The sequence below is a fragment of the Glycine soja genome, chromosome 16, assembly GCF_004193775.1.
Source record: "Glycine soja cultivar W05 chromosome 16, ASM419377v2, whole genome shotgun sequence".
Lineage (NCBI taxonomy): Eukaryota > Viridiplantae > Streptophyta > Magnoliopsida > Fabales > Fabaceae > Glycine > Glycine soja.
Genome location: NC_041017.1, coordinates 3,194,666 through 3,213,130, shown reverse-complemented (window position 1 = coordinate 3,213,130; position 18,465 = coordinate 3,194,666). Strand labels below are relative to the sequence as shown.

The following is an 18,465-nucleotide window of genomic DNA, read 5'->3' as shown; positions in this document are numbered from 1 at the left end:
GTGGTCCATTTTTATTTAATATTTATAGTATTTGTATGCACTCAGGATTATCTTTGGTCTTTCTTCTTAAGATTTTATTTAATGAATATTTCTCTTAATTTATATTAAATGAGAAATAAAATCTAAAAAATTGATAATTTTTAATAAATTCTAACCAATCATAAAAAATATCTTTAAGAAAAAATATCACTAATATTCCTCAATTTATATATATATATATATATATATATATATATATATATATATATATATATATATTCTTTGAGAAAAAATATCACTAACATTCCTCAATTAATATATATAATATTGGCTATACTCTTAAAAAATTAAAAGTATAATTTTTTTATTAAAATATGAAAATATGTGATTTTCGTATTTCTTTACGCTACCCTATAATTTACATATTAAAAACTTCTTTTTTTTATTCCTTGTAACATTGGCCAGCAAGATCCATATATCAATAATGTTTGTAATTGAAATGTATAAATTCATTCATATTTCGGGCCAATAATGTTACACAGTTTTCCAGAAGGATAGTAATTTTTTTTCTATAAATTTATTTAGGCTCATAAGATTCTCTCTCTACAAAAAAACTATCTCTCTCTACTTAAGTGTTACCCCATAATATGGAAATTCTTATTAACTTTAACAATTGTAAAATCTATAATTTATACACAATTAGTTCCTTTTTAACTAGCTTATTCCTTGGTCCGAAGAGTGTCATGAAAGGTGGCCATCATGTTTCAACAAAAATTGGCTCTACTTTGAAAGAGGCTCATTAAAATCCCGAATCATTAAAGTTACAGTTTAATAGCTTTCTAAGTCAATGCAAGAAATGTTGCTTTTCTGCATCTCCAGCCACCTGCTAAACATCCTTATCTTCTTCCGGTTACACTCATTCATTCAGGACTTTTTCTAATGCTATCTTAAGATAATGTTTGGTTGATTTACGTTTGGGTATATTTGAGATAAAAAAAAAATTAAAAATTAATGTGAATCTCACATTTCTACACTTATTTTACTCTATTGTTCCATGAAAAATGAATTTATTCATTTTAGAAAATCGAGGTCGGAGACATGAAGATGCCCAAATGAAAATAAATAAACCACGCACCACACGAATTGACATTAGGTAATATATACTAGCCAATACTCATTTACGCTCCCTAATTTAATTGTAGATGTGTTTAAAGTAGTTTTAATTAATTGATGGTAATTAAAACCGTGATTACACGAACGCATTGAAGAATGTCTTGATTGTTATGGTCATTTTGCTAATCGATCTTGTATATGGAAAATGGATTCGACTCCTCTCCATATAATTGCTGAAAGAGCTCAATAGATGAGAGACAAATTCAACAATATTATGTGTGTCTCTCTTTTATTGAATTCTTCCGTGAATGGAGATGATGATTTTTTTTTTGTTTAATTATAAGAATAGTTATTTTATTTATTTCAATTCAATAAATCTATTTTCCTATAATCTAACTTATCAATTTAGTTTCTTATCTTTTTTCTTTTCAATTTGGCTAAGTTGCGAACTCTAAAATATTAATGAATAATATTGACTATCACTAATCATAATCTTATTAGATGTTAATTTTCTATACCAAGAAAGTTAACAGTTAACCTTCAATTTGGAGGTTGAGAACTTAAATAATCATATTATTGAAACGATCTAGTGACCGAAGATAAACCATTAGTCCATTCAATTAACCGTACGTGGTGGTTCCAACGTTAAACTGTTAGAAACAAAACAACCACCGAAACTGAAGACAAAGACAACAAGAGATTGAAATTAGCAAATGAAATTGTCAATCTTGGGTTCCACGGCGCATAACAGCGTCACCTACCTTTTAATATTGCAAAGTCGTTGCACTTCTTACTTCACTTCAATTGACTCTCTCTCTCTCCTCCACCAACCCGCCAATTTTTCTCTCTCTAAAACACATGACATCTCCTTATACTCCTCGCCGGCGATCCAGCTCCGACCACCGCACCAGGCCAGAAAGAGCGCCCCCCTCCCCCGGTTACGCCTCCTCCGAGTTCAGCACCTCCTCCACCGTCTCCGCCCACCGGAACTCCGTCTCCGCCGTCGCCAAGTCCTTCGCCGGAATCTTTGCCGGGTGCTTCTCCCCGCCGGATTCCGACAACTCCAAGAGCCTCGGGGATTCCGAGGAGTTCAAGTCTTCTTCCAGTACTAGTTTTATTTTTCCTCTCTTTTTTTGTTTTTTTGTTTACTAAACTTAGATGCAGGGACTTAACTGTTTTAACTTTTCAAGTGTGGTTTTTCAATCAGAATTAGAGTTTTACATCGATAATACCGATAACAAATGTTTACGTGAAATGTCTAACTTAGATTTCCGAAGTAAAACTCTAATTTTGATCGGACAACAATATTAAAAAAAACTTACAAGAACTGCTTTTCTCTTCCCATGAAAAATGATTGTTACTATTCTTTTGGGGAACGTGCGTGTGTGTGCGCGCACGCACGTGCTCTTCTATTGTTGTTTTGGATCTCGGAATTTGAACTAGTGTGTCAAGAAGTTTCTGTTTTTAAGCTGCGGGGAAAAATAAAGGGTAGAAGTGTCAAGAAAATTTGAATTGGAGTTTCAGATTTTGGTCTGAAGCATGGAATATATTGATCCGGTTTTTATTTTGATTTTGATTGTTGGTAGAGAATTTGGTTAAGTCCCATAATTCTCAAAAATCATGGCTTTCTGTTTTGGGCATAGCCGCATAGATAATTCAGCAAATATCCATTTGTTTGTTTCTGTGTGCAGGTTTAACTTTTGAACTAGGATTAAACTTACTCTGAGAGATAAATTTTTCATAATATATTGCAGTTAGGTAATGATTTGTATAGTTTTATTAAAAAAAAGTTTAGCAAGTGTCACAAAAAAAATAAAAAATTGCATCTATATATGTTTCAGAACAAGGAGATATAAGATGGATTGGATCCTTAAGGAAGAAGAACAGAGGGGAAAAATTGCAGGTTTAATCCTCTCCGCTAACAAAAACTAACAAACTAATATTTGCTGATAAAAATAAATTTCGGAAACACGATAGATTTTGAAGTTTTACGGCTAAATGCTTGAGCTAAGAATTTGCTTCTTTCCTCATCAATGCATTGCATTTCAGGTCACTAGTTTGCTTAGTTTTCTGTAGATTTTTAGCATTATCGATTTTGAAGTTCTGCTATATATAGGTAGATTGTTCTTCATGCTCTTAATTGCTTATTATCAAATAGAGTGGCTGAATTGAAATAAGCTGTTGTGTTTTGTTTCTTAGCTGTATCAAATGCTTCCAGAGCTGGTAGTCAGAGAGGGCATGGCTCGAAACGAGGTACCAGCATCAGTTCATACAACATATTACCAGCGAAAGAACCAGGCAGTGTTGAGTTCACCATGGAGGAAATCTTCCGAGTCACAAGAAACTTCTCCCCTTCTTTCAAGATTGGCCAAGGTGGTTTTGGTGCTGTCTATAGGGCCAAACTCCTGGATGGGACTGTTGTTGCAGTAAAGCGTGCTAAGAAGGTTGTTTAAGTTGTATCTAGTGTACTCCTCTGCTAAATTGTGTCACCATTTGCATGAAATGAGAATTGAGGAGTACTGGCAGCACATTCGCTAAAACACTCTAATATTGGTTAAAATTGTGTTAAAAACTACAAAATTACGAGTGACTAGTTAAGTAAGAAGTATGACCTATAAAAATTTATGATTTCCAATAAATTTCAGGCAACAATAAAGAATGTGTTCAAAATAGTGTGTTGCTAGCATTTCTCATGAGAATTTTAGTGATAACAACTAACAAATAACAAGCACCCAAAAGTTATTGGTCAATTGCCTTTTGCTTTGCAGAGTGTGTATGAGAAACATTTGGGGGTGGAGTTCCAGAGCGAGATCCAAACACTATCACGTGTGGAACATTTGAACTTGGTCAAGTTCTTTGGATATTTGGAGCAAGAGGATGAAAGGATCATTGTTGTGGAGTATGTTCCAAATGGAACCCTTAGAGAGCATTTAGATTGTGAGTTTCTCTAGCCTTTTTAGCTATTTTGTGTTTGTGATTTTCCCTTCCCTCCAGCATTGGCTTTTTTGTGGCTACTACAACTTGACCAAAGAATTCTTACAGGCATTCATGGAAGCGTTCTGGACCTTGCTGCACGTTTAGATATAGCAATTGATGTTTCTCATGCTATTACCTATCTTCATATGTATATAGGTACAACTCTCTGCTCATCAAGCAACTCAGTCATGGCAAAGTTCATAGTTGTTTGTCTCTGAGAAAGTAAACCATCAATTTTGTCCTTAAAGAGTTAAAGTATTGCCCTCTCTGATAAATGGTCCTTAAAGTAAAAAAAAAATCATGTTAAGTAGTCCTCCAAGTATTGGAAAACCCTTCAAATTGATCACTGAACATTAATAAAATATATCAACTTAAGGATTAAATTGATAGAAATATAATACTTAGAGGATTACTTACATAGTTTTATTACTTTAGGGACTACTTAAAGGAGAGGGTAATACTTTAGGGACCAAATTGATGGTTTATTTGTTCCTGGTGACATAGAATGCTGAAACAGAATCTGAAATTTGTTGTATTTTCTTTGTAGATCATCCTATCATTCACAGAGACATAAAATCTTCGAACATTCTTCTCACTGAAAATTTTCGAGCTAAGGTAGCAGACTTTGGTTTTGCTAGACAAGCCCCTGACAGTGACTCTGGCATGACACATGTTTCCACCCAAGTAAAAGGAACAGCTGGTTACTTGGACCCTGAATACCTGAAAACTTATCAACTAACTGAAAAGAGTGACGTGTATTCATTTGGAGTTTTGCTTGTTGAACTTGTCACAGGAAGACGCCCCATTGAACCAAAATTTGAACTCAGGGAGCGAATCACGGCAAGATGGGTGTGTACTGTGTACTATTTGCCTTCATTTTATTCTTCTAGTTTGTTATTTAGTAGTTTTCATAATTGCGTGAAAAAAAAAAATCATCTTATGGTACCCCATTTTGCTCTGTAGTGAATTAAGTATCTCCTCTTCATGATTATACCTTCTCAATCCATGTTGTTCAAAACTTCAATTGGTAAGAAGGATTTAGGGGGCATTTGAAAGATCTTGCATCGAGCTTAATAATGCTCACAGATGTATAAGCTCTTTTTAACAAGAGTTTAATAGGCATGTCCTGTCAATGTAAAAGCTTTTACATTATTAATCAATCATAAATCATAATTAATATGACTTTCAAGATAATTATTGTAAGTCTCAATCCATTTTGTTCGAAGCTTCAATTGGTAAGAAGGATTTAGGAGGCATTTGAAAGAGCTTACATGGAACTTAATAATGCTCATAGATGATGAAATTTCTATAAGCTCTTTTTAATAAGAACTCAATAGGCATGTACAGTTAGTGTAAAAGCTTTTACATTGTTGATAAATCAGAAATCATCATTATAACTTTCAAGATAATTATTGCAAAAGTCAACAAAGTTATCATATATGACGATGTGTGATCAGATGACAGTATAAATGACCTTTATAATGTCAATGCAAGTATCATTAATTCTTGTTTGAATAAATTTCACACTTTTCAGCTTATCATAATAAATTATATACTCCCTGTGATAAGCTTGTTGAATAAGCTCTTTTAATTAAACTCTTTACTCACACACCCAATGTAACTTGTTTGCTACAAGTGCAGGCTATGAAGAGGTTCATTGAGGGAGATGCTATCTCAGTCTTGGACCCAAGACTGGACCAGATTGCTGCAAATACTTTAGCACTAGAAAAGATCCTTGAGCTAGCTTTACAGTGCTTGGCTCCACGTAGACAAAGTAGGCCAACTATGAAGAGATGTGCTGAGATCCTTTGGTCCATCCGCAAGGATATCAGAGAGCAGCTATCCGCTTCAAATTTCCGCTCATTTTCCACTTCTTCCCAAAGAAGCACCTCATTGAAAGAGTGAGAATGCTAAAGTTGCAACACTAGCATCAAAGAATGTTAAGTTAGGACAAGCCATGGCCTTGGGAGAGAAAAACCATTCTTCCAAATAATGATAGGCAACTTTGGCACTTGGGATGGTTAATTGGTGTTGGACTAGGGTGGCATATTGGCATGTGGAAATTCATATTTTGTGGAAATTGTACATGAGAGTTTTGGCTTGTGTGTAGGAATGGGGAGAGCATACTTCCCTTAAAGATGATGAGTGCCTTCCTTTCCTTAACTGTGCATTTCTTTTACTTCTTGGAACAACACAAGGAGGAAAACTTTTGTATTCTATTGATTGGAAACTTGATTGGTGTATTATTATTTGGGTATGATATTCCATTTTGCGGTTAAATATATCCTCCACTTTTTTTTTCTTTCTGTTGCACCCTATTGATAAATCAGTTTTCAGGTGGGTCAGTTGGTAATAAATTGATCTTAATCCTATTTATATTCGCGAGCAGCAAAATGGCCACTTGCCTTTATAACAACCAAGTTGATAGTGCAACAAGTGGTTGGTTGGACCACTGCAATAGCAAGTGTGACGGTTCTTAAACCACTAAATTAAATATGAACGCAACAATATAATTTATTTTAGATTTAAATCTTTTTCCCCTTCAATTTACTATAATTTTTTATTTTTGTTCTTGAAAAAAAAAATCCTTTTAGTTATTGTAAAATATTTTTGTTTTATTTTTTGTCCATATAGCATTTTAAACAATGAAAAAATTGTTATCTAAAATGCTTTAAAGACAAAAATAAAACATTGTAAAAACTATAAAAAAAAATACAAGAAAAAAACATTAAATTGCAGGAATGAAAAAAAAAATTCAAGTCTTTATTTTATACAAATGTTATCCAATGTCATAAAATTACTAGTTAAGAAATTAAAAATAATCTTATTAAAACTCTTCATTCCTCACCATGATTTTTAATGTATATTCAAGATCACTTTTAATAAAAAAATTCAATTATTAATTCTTTTAGGCACTGGTCAATAAGATTCTTCTTTTAATAAAATTCAATGAATAGGAAGATAATTAAACTCAAACCTCTTTTATACATGCAAAAAATTATATAATGGGATAAAAATGACTAATAAATCTACAACTCATGTAGATTTATAGAATTACGTACTCATAAAATTAATGAGAAACCGAGTCAATAAACAATAAAAATTTCATGACTCATGTTTTTGATTAAAAATGACATGATTTTAATTTGATTTGTTGACAACATGCAGTCCAAAACCGTTGAACAAGAAGTATATGAGAGAAAAGTTAGAAATGAATGGACGTTTTGGATCCTTGAAGCGAGAATCAAACACACTATGAATGTAGGAAACATGAGCAGGAGAATAGGGCAACATTTGAGTGCAAGAGAACCAAAAGAAGCACTAGAAGGATCTCATAGAGCCTATAATGCCACCCAATGTCCATCAAGGTCTCCATATCTCTCTACTTTATAATGCTTTCTATGCTCAGTGTACTTTTGTAGTCCAAAAAATTCAAAATTCACTACTTGTTCAAAGATTTTACAACATTCGCAACATTGTTGAATTTCGTAACATTTTAAAAAAAGCATTTTAAAGGTAATTAAATTCTTACTTTAAAAATTATATAAATAAAATCATATTTCAAGAGATTTCTACTTTTTTTTACAAAGGAGATTTCTACTTAATAAATAGTATAAACTTTTTTAATGCAGAAAATGTATAAAACACTAATCTTTACAAAAATATTTTAATATTAAACTGAATTATTTTTTAAAAATAAATTAAATATAAAATCTCGTCTTTTTAATATGATTATTATTTTAAAAATTTGGAAAATGTCAACTTAATCAATAAACTCAAACCAACCCAATTATAATCAGATTAATTAGTTCCAATTGATAAAAAAAATCCAAATTGAATATCGATTGAATTAATTAATAAATTAGTTTTTATTTTTGTGTTGAAACCAATACAGTTCAACACGTGATTACTGGTGGATAGAAGACAACTAGATGCTTCAAGACACCTGTGTTATTGTCTGTCGGCATTTGTTTGTTTAGTCTTTGACTTGTTTTATTTTTATCAATACCATTATATATTCTCGTAAGGAAGTAACCTAGAAATTGTTAATTTTGAAGCAATACATATTTACTTTTTTTTTATTAGATAAATGTATTATACTTTTTATTTATGCGTATGTATTTACGTAAGTATGTTCTCATGCTATCTACCTACTTCTATGAATATGATATAGCCACGTCATACTGTCATAGAATTCCAAGCAAACAAAAAAAAAATAAAACAATGCCATGTCATGCGTAGAACTCCAAGCAAGTTATTAGAAAAATACTTTTAATATGTCAGCATGCTATCTACCTACTTCTAAGAGAATACAACACCCAGCTTTGCATGCTAAATATACTTTCTTATTTTTTTACAATTTATTAAGTATTGAAAGGGAAATGTATGACATGAGAAAAATTTTAATATGTTTTCCTTTCATACTTTAATTTATTAAATGTATTTTTATATAACGGAACTATTTATGGAAGCTAACATGTATAGGCAAATGAATTCATTGTGTCATTTTATAGAAAAGTTTAGCTATACATGCTTTTAGTTTTATTTTTCTTGTTTTGCACACAAAATTTTAGTAAAAGATGGTGGTCGAGGGCAACAATTTGAATTTCTGGAAGGTCATATAGTGTGTATTTGAAAAGTTTGGTATTCATGTTTTGGTGTTATTTTGACTTTTTATTGTTGTCTTGTTAATTTTCTTGTCCGAAAATTGTAGTAAAAGATGGTGGTCAAGGACAACAATTCAAGGTCATGGAAGGATATATAGTATGTATTCGAGTAAGTGTTTTGAAAATTTGATTTTATAAATTCGTTTTTATTTAAAATAAAATAGTTTGTGTTTGAATTTTTTTGTTTCAAAAATAATTTTATAGTGAAATTTAATAAAATTTTCCAAGTGTCAAAATGTTTTTTTTGCACCAATAGTCAAGCATATCTTTAAGAACAAAGGGAAAAAAAGTTTGAAACAACTAAACATCATTTAATGATCATGCACTTCTACACTATTTACCAATCAGAAGTTACATTTAATATAATTTTTAAGATAATTATTATAAAAGTTAACAAATTTATCATATATGAAGATTTATAATTGGATAATATAAAATTATTTAACTTTGTCAATGTATAACATATTTTTCTTTAAATATAATCTCTTTTTGTACAATGTTTGAAACATGTAAATAAAATATTATTAAAATAAAAGTATAATTATAGTAAAATTCAATAATATACTAAGAATTTAAAACAACAATTTTTTTTTATCAGAGACTTAAAATGAAAATTAAATATATATCCAAAGATCTCAAATACATTTAAGAAAAAAAAACAAATACACAAATTGAAAACATGAAAGTATGTATTATCATTTTTTATATATAATTTTCATCGTAGGTACATGAGTACCTTATTACGTGTCCCTAACCCATTTATAAGGGAGTAAAGAAAAAATAATTTTATTTTTATCGTAACCATGGGTATAGATAGATTGATGGTATGTGATATTCCAAACACATGCGATGAACCGTGTAACTTGCTTTTGAAAACAGTAGACAGCTAAACTAAATAACAAGACCCATCAAGTTATGTGGAGTTGGTTTTACTAACAGAACTCTTCATATTTTTTTCTTTTCTAAAAATAAGGTATACACATAGTCCAAAGACATGAGACTAATTCTTAAAAAAGTAAGTATCAATTAAGGGGTAACTCTCTCCCCACAAATGTTGATCTATTACAGAATTCTCCATATAATATATACAATTCCCAGGATATCAATATTAATATTCTAATTTATAGTTACATAACCAAAGTTTAGACCCTTTAACCCTTTATCCTACGACTAAATGTATCCCTTGTTTGATTTCTTTCTCCTATCGGCATAAAAAAAGATATTTATGGAAAATATATATACCCTATAATGAATGTAAAATAAGCAAACCTTGTGAGGAAAAGAATTTACAAGAGACTGCTTTGTTGATCCCTGTTAACATCTTAGGCCTCACAATTCACTCTTATGTTGATTTCTAGTTCTACTCAGTAGCCATATCTTTTTACCTACCAATTGTGTCACATTAGTGCAAAATTAAATCCACAAAAGATCCATCTCTTTCCTTTTTGCACCCACCAATCCCATGTATGTTCTTCTAATTACCTCTTGGAAATGAATCCTGATGAGTCAGTGCATAGTTTCCACTTGAGGGTGATGATGAATCTTCAGCATCAACAATGTTTGCTTTTGAGCAAAGGAAGAAGAATGAAGATGTATATATTGTAACATGCCAAAAGCTGTAACCATTTCAAAAGAGCAAAACTTGAGACCAGGAGAAGACAGAGAAACAAAGAGAAGGTAGAGAGAGTAGTAGAAATGTAATACCTATGCCAAAACCAGTAGTTTGCACTGGTTTCGAGCGTCCAGCTTAGTCCTGCCATGGCCAATGTAATGAAACCAACCAATAAAAATCCCCAGCGAAACCGTCTCAAAAGTGTCTTGACCAGATTACAGAACCATTGCTTTATAGTTTGCAAGCTGCAGAGGAAATTCATCTTTAAGCACATTCAAGTTTAAAATAAAAATATAAAACTGCAGTTTAGATATTTTTAAAAAGACATAGCATAAGCTAGTTCAGGATTTGTACATCATCAAGCACATCTAAGTTTAAAGTGAAAATATAAAATTGTGATCATGTTATGAATACAGTATATGACAATCACCACCTTTAAGGTACCAAGAAGGGTTGCTTAACATATAAGATTTAAGGTATTTGTAGAAAGAACTGTGAGTATGGTTCATCTTGAATTCCCACCATCAACTTTTTAACCCGAATGAACAAAACAAAAAACTATTTGAAGGTTGAATTAACTGAATTTTAAGCTTTTCAGCTCCAGTGTCTGACAAAAGGCCCTACTCCAAGACAAAATCAAGGACTACAAGCATGAGCCAGACCATGAATTTTAAATGAACAAGAAAACAGTAGTATTGTGTCAAAATGGAAATTTACAAAAAGGTTTCGTAAATACATGCTGAACAGTACCATACAGCCAGATCATGATTCTATCAGGCTATCAGCCATAAAGTTTGCCATCACTGAAGGAATTCCAAATTGGCAATCAATGCATGCACATAAAATACTTCAAAAGTAAAGTAATGTGCATGATTTTACCATAAATTACTATAATGTTATCTAGAAAATGCTGTGCTAAATTTTTTTTACTAAGCACGGATATCTCACCTTTGAAGGAAACTTAGCGATAATCCAAATGAAAAGGAGATGGACCTATACTTTTTTGAGATCTCTATCAACCATGCAATAAGAAGACCAAGAGCCCCAATCACAATGACAAGAACAACATTGGAAGACCTGCACAATTCAGTGTAGATACATGTGAACAAAGCTTAAACGTCTTTAGCAGCATATATACTAAGTTGTTTGTCCACTAGTTCAATTTACCTAGTTGCCTTGGTTGCAGCCAAAAGGGCAGTGAGGATAGCAACAGCTGTGTGGATTGCCCTCTTATATACTTCGTCAATTGTAGCTAGGTATACAAAAGTGCTAACCACAGCCATGAAAGAGAGCCAGAAGTCCATGAACTGAAATGTTGAAATATCAAGTCACTATAAATGCATATAGACAAGTATAGCCATTGTTGAGTTGTATTTTAGATCCCAACAACATTTTTAATGGAGTGATTTTGTAGCTTTTCATCTGAGTGTGTGCGTGCATGTATACATGCTACTATGATCAACACCCAAGGCTTGGGATTTGGGAATAATCCACAGCATAAAATCACCCCATTAAGAATGAAAATCCTATTTGGAACTCAGGTTACAGAAGATTGTTGAAGCTTGTCACAGCTATGCAAGTGAGATAACATCTTTCTCTATCCCATCTCAGATTCTCCGAAACATTTTTTAGTTTCCCAACTTTTTTCTTGTTCTTTTTCTAAATTTGAAAATACAGTAAGAGAGACCACCAAAGAAAGAGAAGTAACCTGTAAAACATTAAAGTTCAATGCACACCAGGTGCCAACGTCACATGCATGATATAGTGCACTAGCAATGCCACTGGATGTGAACAAAACCCATTCTGCAAATGCCTGCAAATAGGAAATCACAAGTCCATTTCAACACAATCTATTTAACAAAGTCAATTTGTTTTGTTAGAAATTTAGATTCAGATGCAATATTCTCTAATCAAGCATATAAGTACTTCTTGAGAATCCAAATCATTTGTATCCTCATTGTGTTAACTTAAATATCCAGAATTATTTATCCTCGACATTCAAGTTAAGATATAACTCTAAATAGTTCCATCAATTTCCATACGCGGGCAGATAAATCACGATACACTCAAATAATTGGGAGAAAAAATAGATAACAAAAGGAAAGAGAACAAGAATTACCTTCTGCCGAAGGGACCAATAGGCAGGAAGTATGGCTGCAGCATTTGATCCAATGAGAAAAATTGATTGTAGTATATGCCCTACAGCAAATTTTCAACAACCAGATTAAAGAACAAAAAAGCACATTCTAAGGATAAACAAAACAGAAAATCCATACCCATATATTTGACAACCTGTAAACAAAAAAAGGAGTAAAGCATACTTTGTTTTTATCATTTTATGTTTAGACCAAAGTTGCCAAACTAAACTCAAATTCACTATGTTTACCTACTTTTTTCAGTAGATCGCTAGCAAAAAATACATACATTAATATTGGTAGCAACAAATCATTATAAATAACATCATAAAGTGGAACAAAATAAACCAAAAAGATAGTTGACCAGAATATATATCTAAACCATTTAGTTTGGGTTCTGGGCTGAATGGTGACACTTAGAATAGAAGTATATCTAAGTAAAATAGTACCAACTACCCAGGAAATCAGATAACAGCAAGATACTAAGTTACAGACAAAGAGTATCTGACTAGATAATATAACAAGAGTTGAACTATGATACATGTAACAGAAACAACAAATTATCAATTGCTAAAATTAACAATTACCTTTATGTGATACAATTTCAATGCTACAGTCAAAGCCACCATGGTTTCGATCACAAGAGCAGAAGCTGAGGCCAAAAAGTAAACATTAAAAATGGTAAATTTCTTTAGGAAGTTGTGTGCCACAAATACAAATCAAGCAATCTGGAATGTCTGTAACTTAGTATCTGACTATTTTACAAAAATGGCTTAGTCAATACCAAAGATTCACATGGTTCTTATCTACTAATATAAAACAAACAAATGAAATGTAAACAGAACTGATAAATTGAGAACAAGAAAAGGGTTTAACATAAACCTGTATGATGTCAATCCACTGGCATCAAAAGAATATTTACAATCTCCATGAGAGGAGCATTGTTTAGGGCATCCTTCAAGTGAAATAGACATGACAGTTTGTGCTTTCAAAGAATCACTGCCGGTATAAAGATGTCTTAGACCTATACCCCAAGTTCCTTCTCTAGCATAAATAATGTAAAAGTCAATTTTGTCATCACTTGAATCATATAGCATGAAAAACACAGATTGATCACTCTTCCTTGTCATGTTAGCATAATAATAGTCCCAGCTATCAAGAGAAGGCAATCCACCAAATCTAGCATAGACTTCATAACTGATCTTCACATCTGCAGATAGCCGTATGTGAATATTCCGTCCAGCTGCACCATGGGGAATATCCAAAGTAAAATAAGTCCAAATGTCACCAGTTTCTCCCACATTTGATGACTTGTTTAAAAGTGGCTCAAGAGGAAAATTGGCAGAAGATGCTCCTTCACCAATAGCCACAGGTAAAAAATATGATTCAAAGGGGGTTGCACCTCTCCTTAGAACTGTCTGCAAACAACCATTCTTATCTTGTCAATGACTTATTCCTGTGCAGAAATATCTTTAAGCAACAAGATATACAACTGATTCTACCACAGGTGCCATTAAACTTAAATTTCTGGGAAATGCTTCAAAATTCCTATTGGATAGTATTTAGTGAAAAACTCCAATATTTTAATTTCTATACAAGGAAACTTAATATGTTGAACAGGTTCTTCAATCCATATATTTTAGCATTGCACATAAAATAGTTCAGTCTTGAAAAACAAATTCAGTCTATCCCAGGAAAGAAATCAAGTAGACCTCCCAATTGATACACACCACATAAATGCTAATGCCTGCACTCACTAAGACTTGGTACATTCCTATTTCTGCAAATTATAAACATCTTAATGGATTCTTTTGAATTGTTACATCTAATGTTTTTCTTAACCATCAAGATATGACTACATGTGATTGTATCCCCAATCTAAGTTATAACCCAAAGCACAAGTTTTGTTGTCCAATAAATATTGCACTAACATAATTTAGAATGAACCTTTATAAAAAAAAGCACAAAAAGTATATATAGAGACGCATCTGGCAATCAATACTACCTGAAGTGTGTAGCTGTCCATTGTGCAATTTGATCCAGCCTTTCCAAGTGGGCACTGAAGCACTCGTGATTCCATTGAATAGCAAACTTTTAAATTTTCATCCTGTGTCCCTCCAAACTTTTTTTTAACATTAATTGGTAATATACTGATGTACAAACGACCAATCAGTGGATAACGGATAATCAGAGGGGCTTTATTTAAATCACCAGAATAATCATGCAAAGTCTCCGAAGGAATTGCACCATGGCGAGCAAAACACATTAAACTAACATCATTTGCACTAGAAATGTTATTTGAAGCTGTAGTATTGAATGTAACATTTGGCGCCATAATGGTCAATTCTTCTGCCATATTTGTTATATCCAAGGAGTAAAATTCTGGTACACCTTCCTGAGCACAAAATGTTTCTAAGTTACTTTTGCAGGTCATTGCATTTTCCATCATTGGCTTCTTCACTGTAGCCTTCATAGAATTATAGACATCAAATGCTGTGCATGAAAGTGGAGAGATTGTACTGTTACATAACTCCCCCCTCATCATTGAATTCGAGCATGCTTCCACACTTATATTGGCACTGAAGGAGTATGCTGAACCTCGGATAATCTGTAAAGGTAGAGGAGTAACTTTTAATCATTCACGTGTAGTTATTGCATCAAGAACTTTGATGAGAAAGAACTGAGCTAAATAGAAATAAGTTAAGGATTTTTTGTTTTGAGACAGGATGCAAAAATAAAGGCAGAAATCAGTGTGAAGCTGTGTAAAATCTTCTTTGTGATAAAAGTAATACTTGGGTAATAGACCATACCATCTTCGATTGTGTTCTTGTATCTCCAATGCCGTTGAAAAGACCAATGTACAAAGCACCTGGAGATATCTGAACAATAATTCGCATGTTCATGGTCTATGACATTATAAGAGGACAATAAGCAAAATCATTTATGAACTAATCCTTCCCCATTATTAATGTAGGAATTTTAATACTAAGGCAGATATAGCTATATGTCATTATAGATCTCAAAGGAAATGAGACATTGAGCTTAAAGATACAATACCTATAAGCAAATAAAAATATTGCCGAAAGAAAAAAGAAAAAAGCTTATAACAATACCTGTTCATTTGTCAATTTCATAGTGATATTTTTCTCCATAGGAAAGCACTGCTCGACCTCAAGACCATTTATTCCTAAGAAAAAGGGGGAACAAAAAGTAATTATGGTGGCACTACACAAGACAGTTTCAAAAAAAAAATTGTAGTCTTTTTCCTTCGTTGAGAAAGAGACAGGAAACAAGAGGAAGAAGGAACAAGTGCTATCATGGTGCTTCAAAACAAAGTGAAACACTAAGAAATGAAGAAAACATTACACATCCATCAGTTCGGTATTCATCCATTACACTATAGACAAAAGAAACCATCATGGTAATGTAAGTAAAATTACAAGGGGGAAATACTAATGAATCAGATGAAGAATATTCTATAGAAACTATGATTCTTGCTTAATGAATGGTGGGAATTTACTGGGGCTCTATCCTGATGAATAATTTTTTTAAATAAGACTATAAATGAATGAAGTTCAAGATAGAACTTATGTGCTCAAATATTAAGTTTATAACACAACTTAATTAACTTGAGTTGAATATATTTAGGTGGGGCTTCTACCTGTGACAGCTGAATCCTTCAGAGATATATTTAAAGCATCTGGCAGAGGAGGGCTGCCATCTCTAAAGCATAATAGTGGCAGAGAGCTTTTTGGCACCCTTTCAACTCTTGAAACATCCTAAAAACAACATAATTATGAACTGGAGGAAAATAAGTCAAAGCTGATTAAACAGAAATATGATAATCTGAAAACAGGTTCTCCATGAAAATTTTCTGTAACAAAACCAGAATCAAGCAATTTAAATTGATAAATAAAAATTTTAATAAATGCATAAAATATTTAATAAAAATAATTTGAATAAATAAATAAATAGAGAGAAAATTGAAATGACATATACAATAAGCAATATAGGATTTTTATCAGAGAACTGCATTATTGCCTCATGCACTACAAGTCATTATAAAACAAAAACAATATCCAAATAGAAGCAGATAAAATAAATTTAATCAAAAGGAACATTTTTTTTCCCAGTCAAAAGACATCAATAGAGATGCTAGTATTCTAAAGTGCTCCTATCTAGAGAGAAATATAGATATTACTTACCAGGTCTACATCTGAGTTCAATGATATGAAAACTGCGGAAAACCATGGTATAATATCAACTGAAACAAGAGAAAACATCAACATACAAGTAAGATCATCCATAAGTTTGACAGTGACTTCTATTTTTATTGGAAAAAAAAAAGTACCCGTATCCTATAAGGCTAAAGCCAATTGAATTGCCAAGACAGTAGAAAGGGGATAAAAACATTTAGCTTCTTCATTGAAATAATTATTATCTCTCATCAATTTTTCCATCAGAAAAAGCTTATTAGTACCCATTTCTTGCTCATACAGGGGGATTCAGTGCATGATAGTTAGACACAAATGCAACATTGTAAGAAGTGCCAATGGTTTAAATCAATCAACACACAGGAAACAAGGTGCATTTCAATAATCAAGCACTGTCAGGGAAAGAAAGAAAGAGACAACAAATAAGACAGCAGATAAAGTTCACAAGTCAACAACCACAATTTCAGACAAAACTGTAGCAACTTCATCAAAACACAATTCAATGCATCACAGATTAAAGAACAAATGACAGCCCCACAATCACAAGACAGCATCCTATCCTTCAAGCAATGGTTGTTCGTGGTGTTACAACACACAATTGTATCCACATAATAAGGCTCTGTCAATAGCGCAGTTTACCTATCTCTGCAAGGCATAACACTGATAAGATCAACCTTATTAAATTGTTGCAACTCCCCTCCCTAAATTTCCCCAGTAGACTTAAATGCTGACCAATTGCATACATATTCAGAACAATCACCTGAGATTTCTCAAACCAATAACAATTTGAAGACCAGAGATAATAATTGACCAAGTCAATCAACAACAACAAAAAAACAAAAAATTCAAGAGAGAGAGAGAGAGAGAGAGAAGAGAAAGTGCTATCATGCTAATTCACCTACACCCTTCAAAATTCAACTCCGACCCATTAAACACAACACAGTGAAATGCTTGATGAACAACGAAAGCAGAAGAATTGAAGCATATAGAGAAAAGTGTAACCCACCTCTGATGTAGCGCAAATCATAGGGTCTAAGGGTAGTCTGAGGGTAGCTGAAGCTGGAAACAGTGAAGACATCATCCTCATAATCAGTGATTGCAGAACAGAGGTCAAGAGAACAACAAAAAAGTAACAGCGCACTGAGAAGAATCAGCTTGAGATGACACCACGGAATCGAATTCAAAGGCATTTTTTTTTTTTTTTGTGTTTTGGTGAAATTGAGGTTGTTCTCACTTTTCAGACCATGAAGACGCAGGCGAGTCACGATGAATGAATGAATAATGTATAATGTATGATGTATTAGTATTAGTAAGTCTAATTGAATTAACGCAAATGATAATACTAATACTACATTACTACTAATAATAATTATAAAAAAAAGGTCAAAGCAAGATTGTGGATCGATAGGAAAATAAATCAGTTATCTATAATCTATTAATCTATAATAATATATCTATATCTAAATCTAAATAATAATACATACAAAAATAATTTCTAAATGGAATATTTACAAGTGATATTTCTCAAAGCTCTAAACAATTCTATCAAAAAAAGAAGAAGCTCTAAACAATTAGTTGATTGCAATCAAATATTTTATAATTATGATTATAATTAAAGTAATTAATTATTACAAAACGTATTTTATAATTAATGATTCTCATATCAAATCACTAATTAGATTAAGAAAATGATTAATTGATTACAATCAATTAATTTATAATTGCAATAGTTATCTAATTTATATTTATACTATATACATATAGAAAAA

General features: G+C 32.1%; 2 protein-coding genes across 3 annotated transcripts; one reads left to right on the top strand and one right to left on the bottom strand.

The window, feature by feature from the left end:
- The first annotated feature begins 1,759 nt into the window (after positions 1-1,759).
- LOC114390826 (calmodulin-binding receptor-like cytoplasmic kinase 2) lies at positions 1,760-6,370 on the top strand. Its single transcript, XM_028351717.1, has 6 exons — positions 1,760-2,197; positions 3,292-3,536; positions 3,861-4,029; positions 4,135-4,224; positions 4,616-4,917; positions 5,710-6,370. The coding sequence occupies exons 1-6, from the start codon at positions 1,951-1,953 to the stop codon at positions 5,971-5,973; spliced, it is 1,317 nt and encodes a 438-aa protein (XP_028207518.1). The 5' UTR covers positions 1,760-1,950; the 3' UTR covers positions 5,974-6,370.
- Positions 6,371-9,730: 3,360 nt separating this feature from the next.
- On the bottom strand, positions 9,731-17,986 carry LOC114388932. 2 transcript variants are annotated; one of them, XM_028349475.1, is made up of 14 exons: positions 17,703-17,986; positions 16,688-16,746; positions 16,144-16,261; positions 15,596-15,669; positions 15,293-15,361; positions 14,488-15,090; positions 13,365-13,900; positions 13,070-13,134; positions 12,467-12,546; positions 12,056-12,160; positions 11,515-11,654; positions 11,296-11,424; positions 10,440-10,592; positions 9,731-10,351 (listed from the first exon to the last, which is right to left on the bottom strand). In XM_028349475.1, exons 1-14 carry the CDS (start codon positions 17,884-17,886, stop codon positions 10,210-10,212), a joined length of 2,457 nt encoding a protein of 818 aa, XP_028205276.1. In that variant the 5' UTR covers positions 17,887-17,986; the 3' UTR covers positions 9,731-10,209. The 2 variants fall into 2 exon arrangements, with proteins under 2 accessions (XP_028205276.1, XP_028205277.1); XM_028349476.1 differs by lacking the exon at positions 17,703-17,986 and having other exon boundaries at positions 16,144-16,283.
- Between the last annotated feature and the right edge of the window lie 479 nt (positions 17,987-18,465).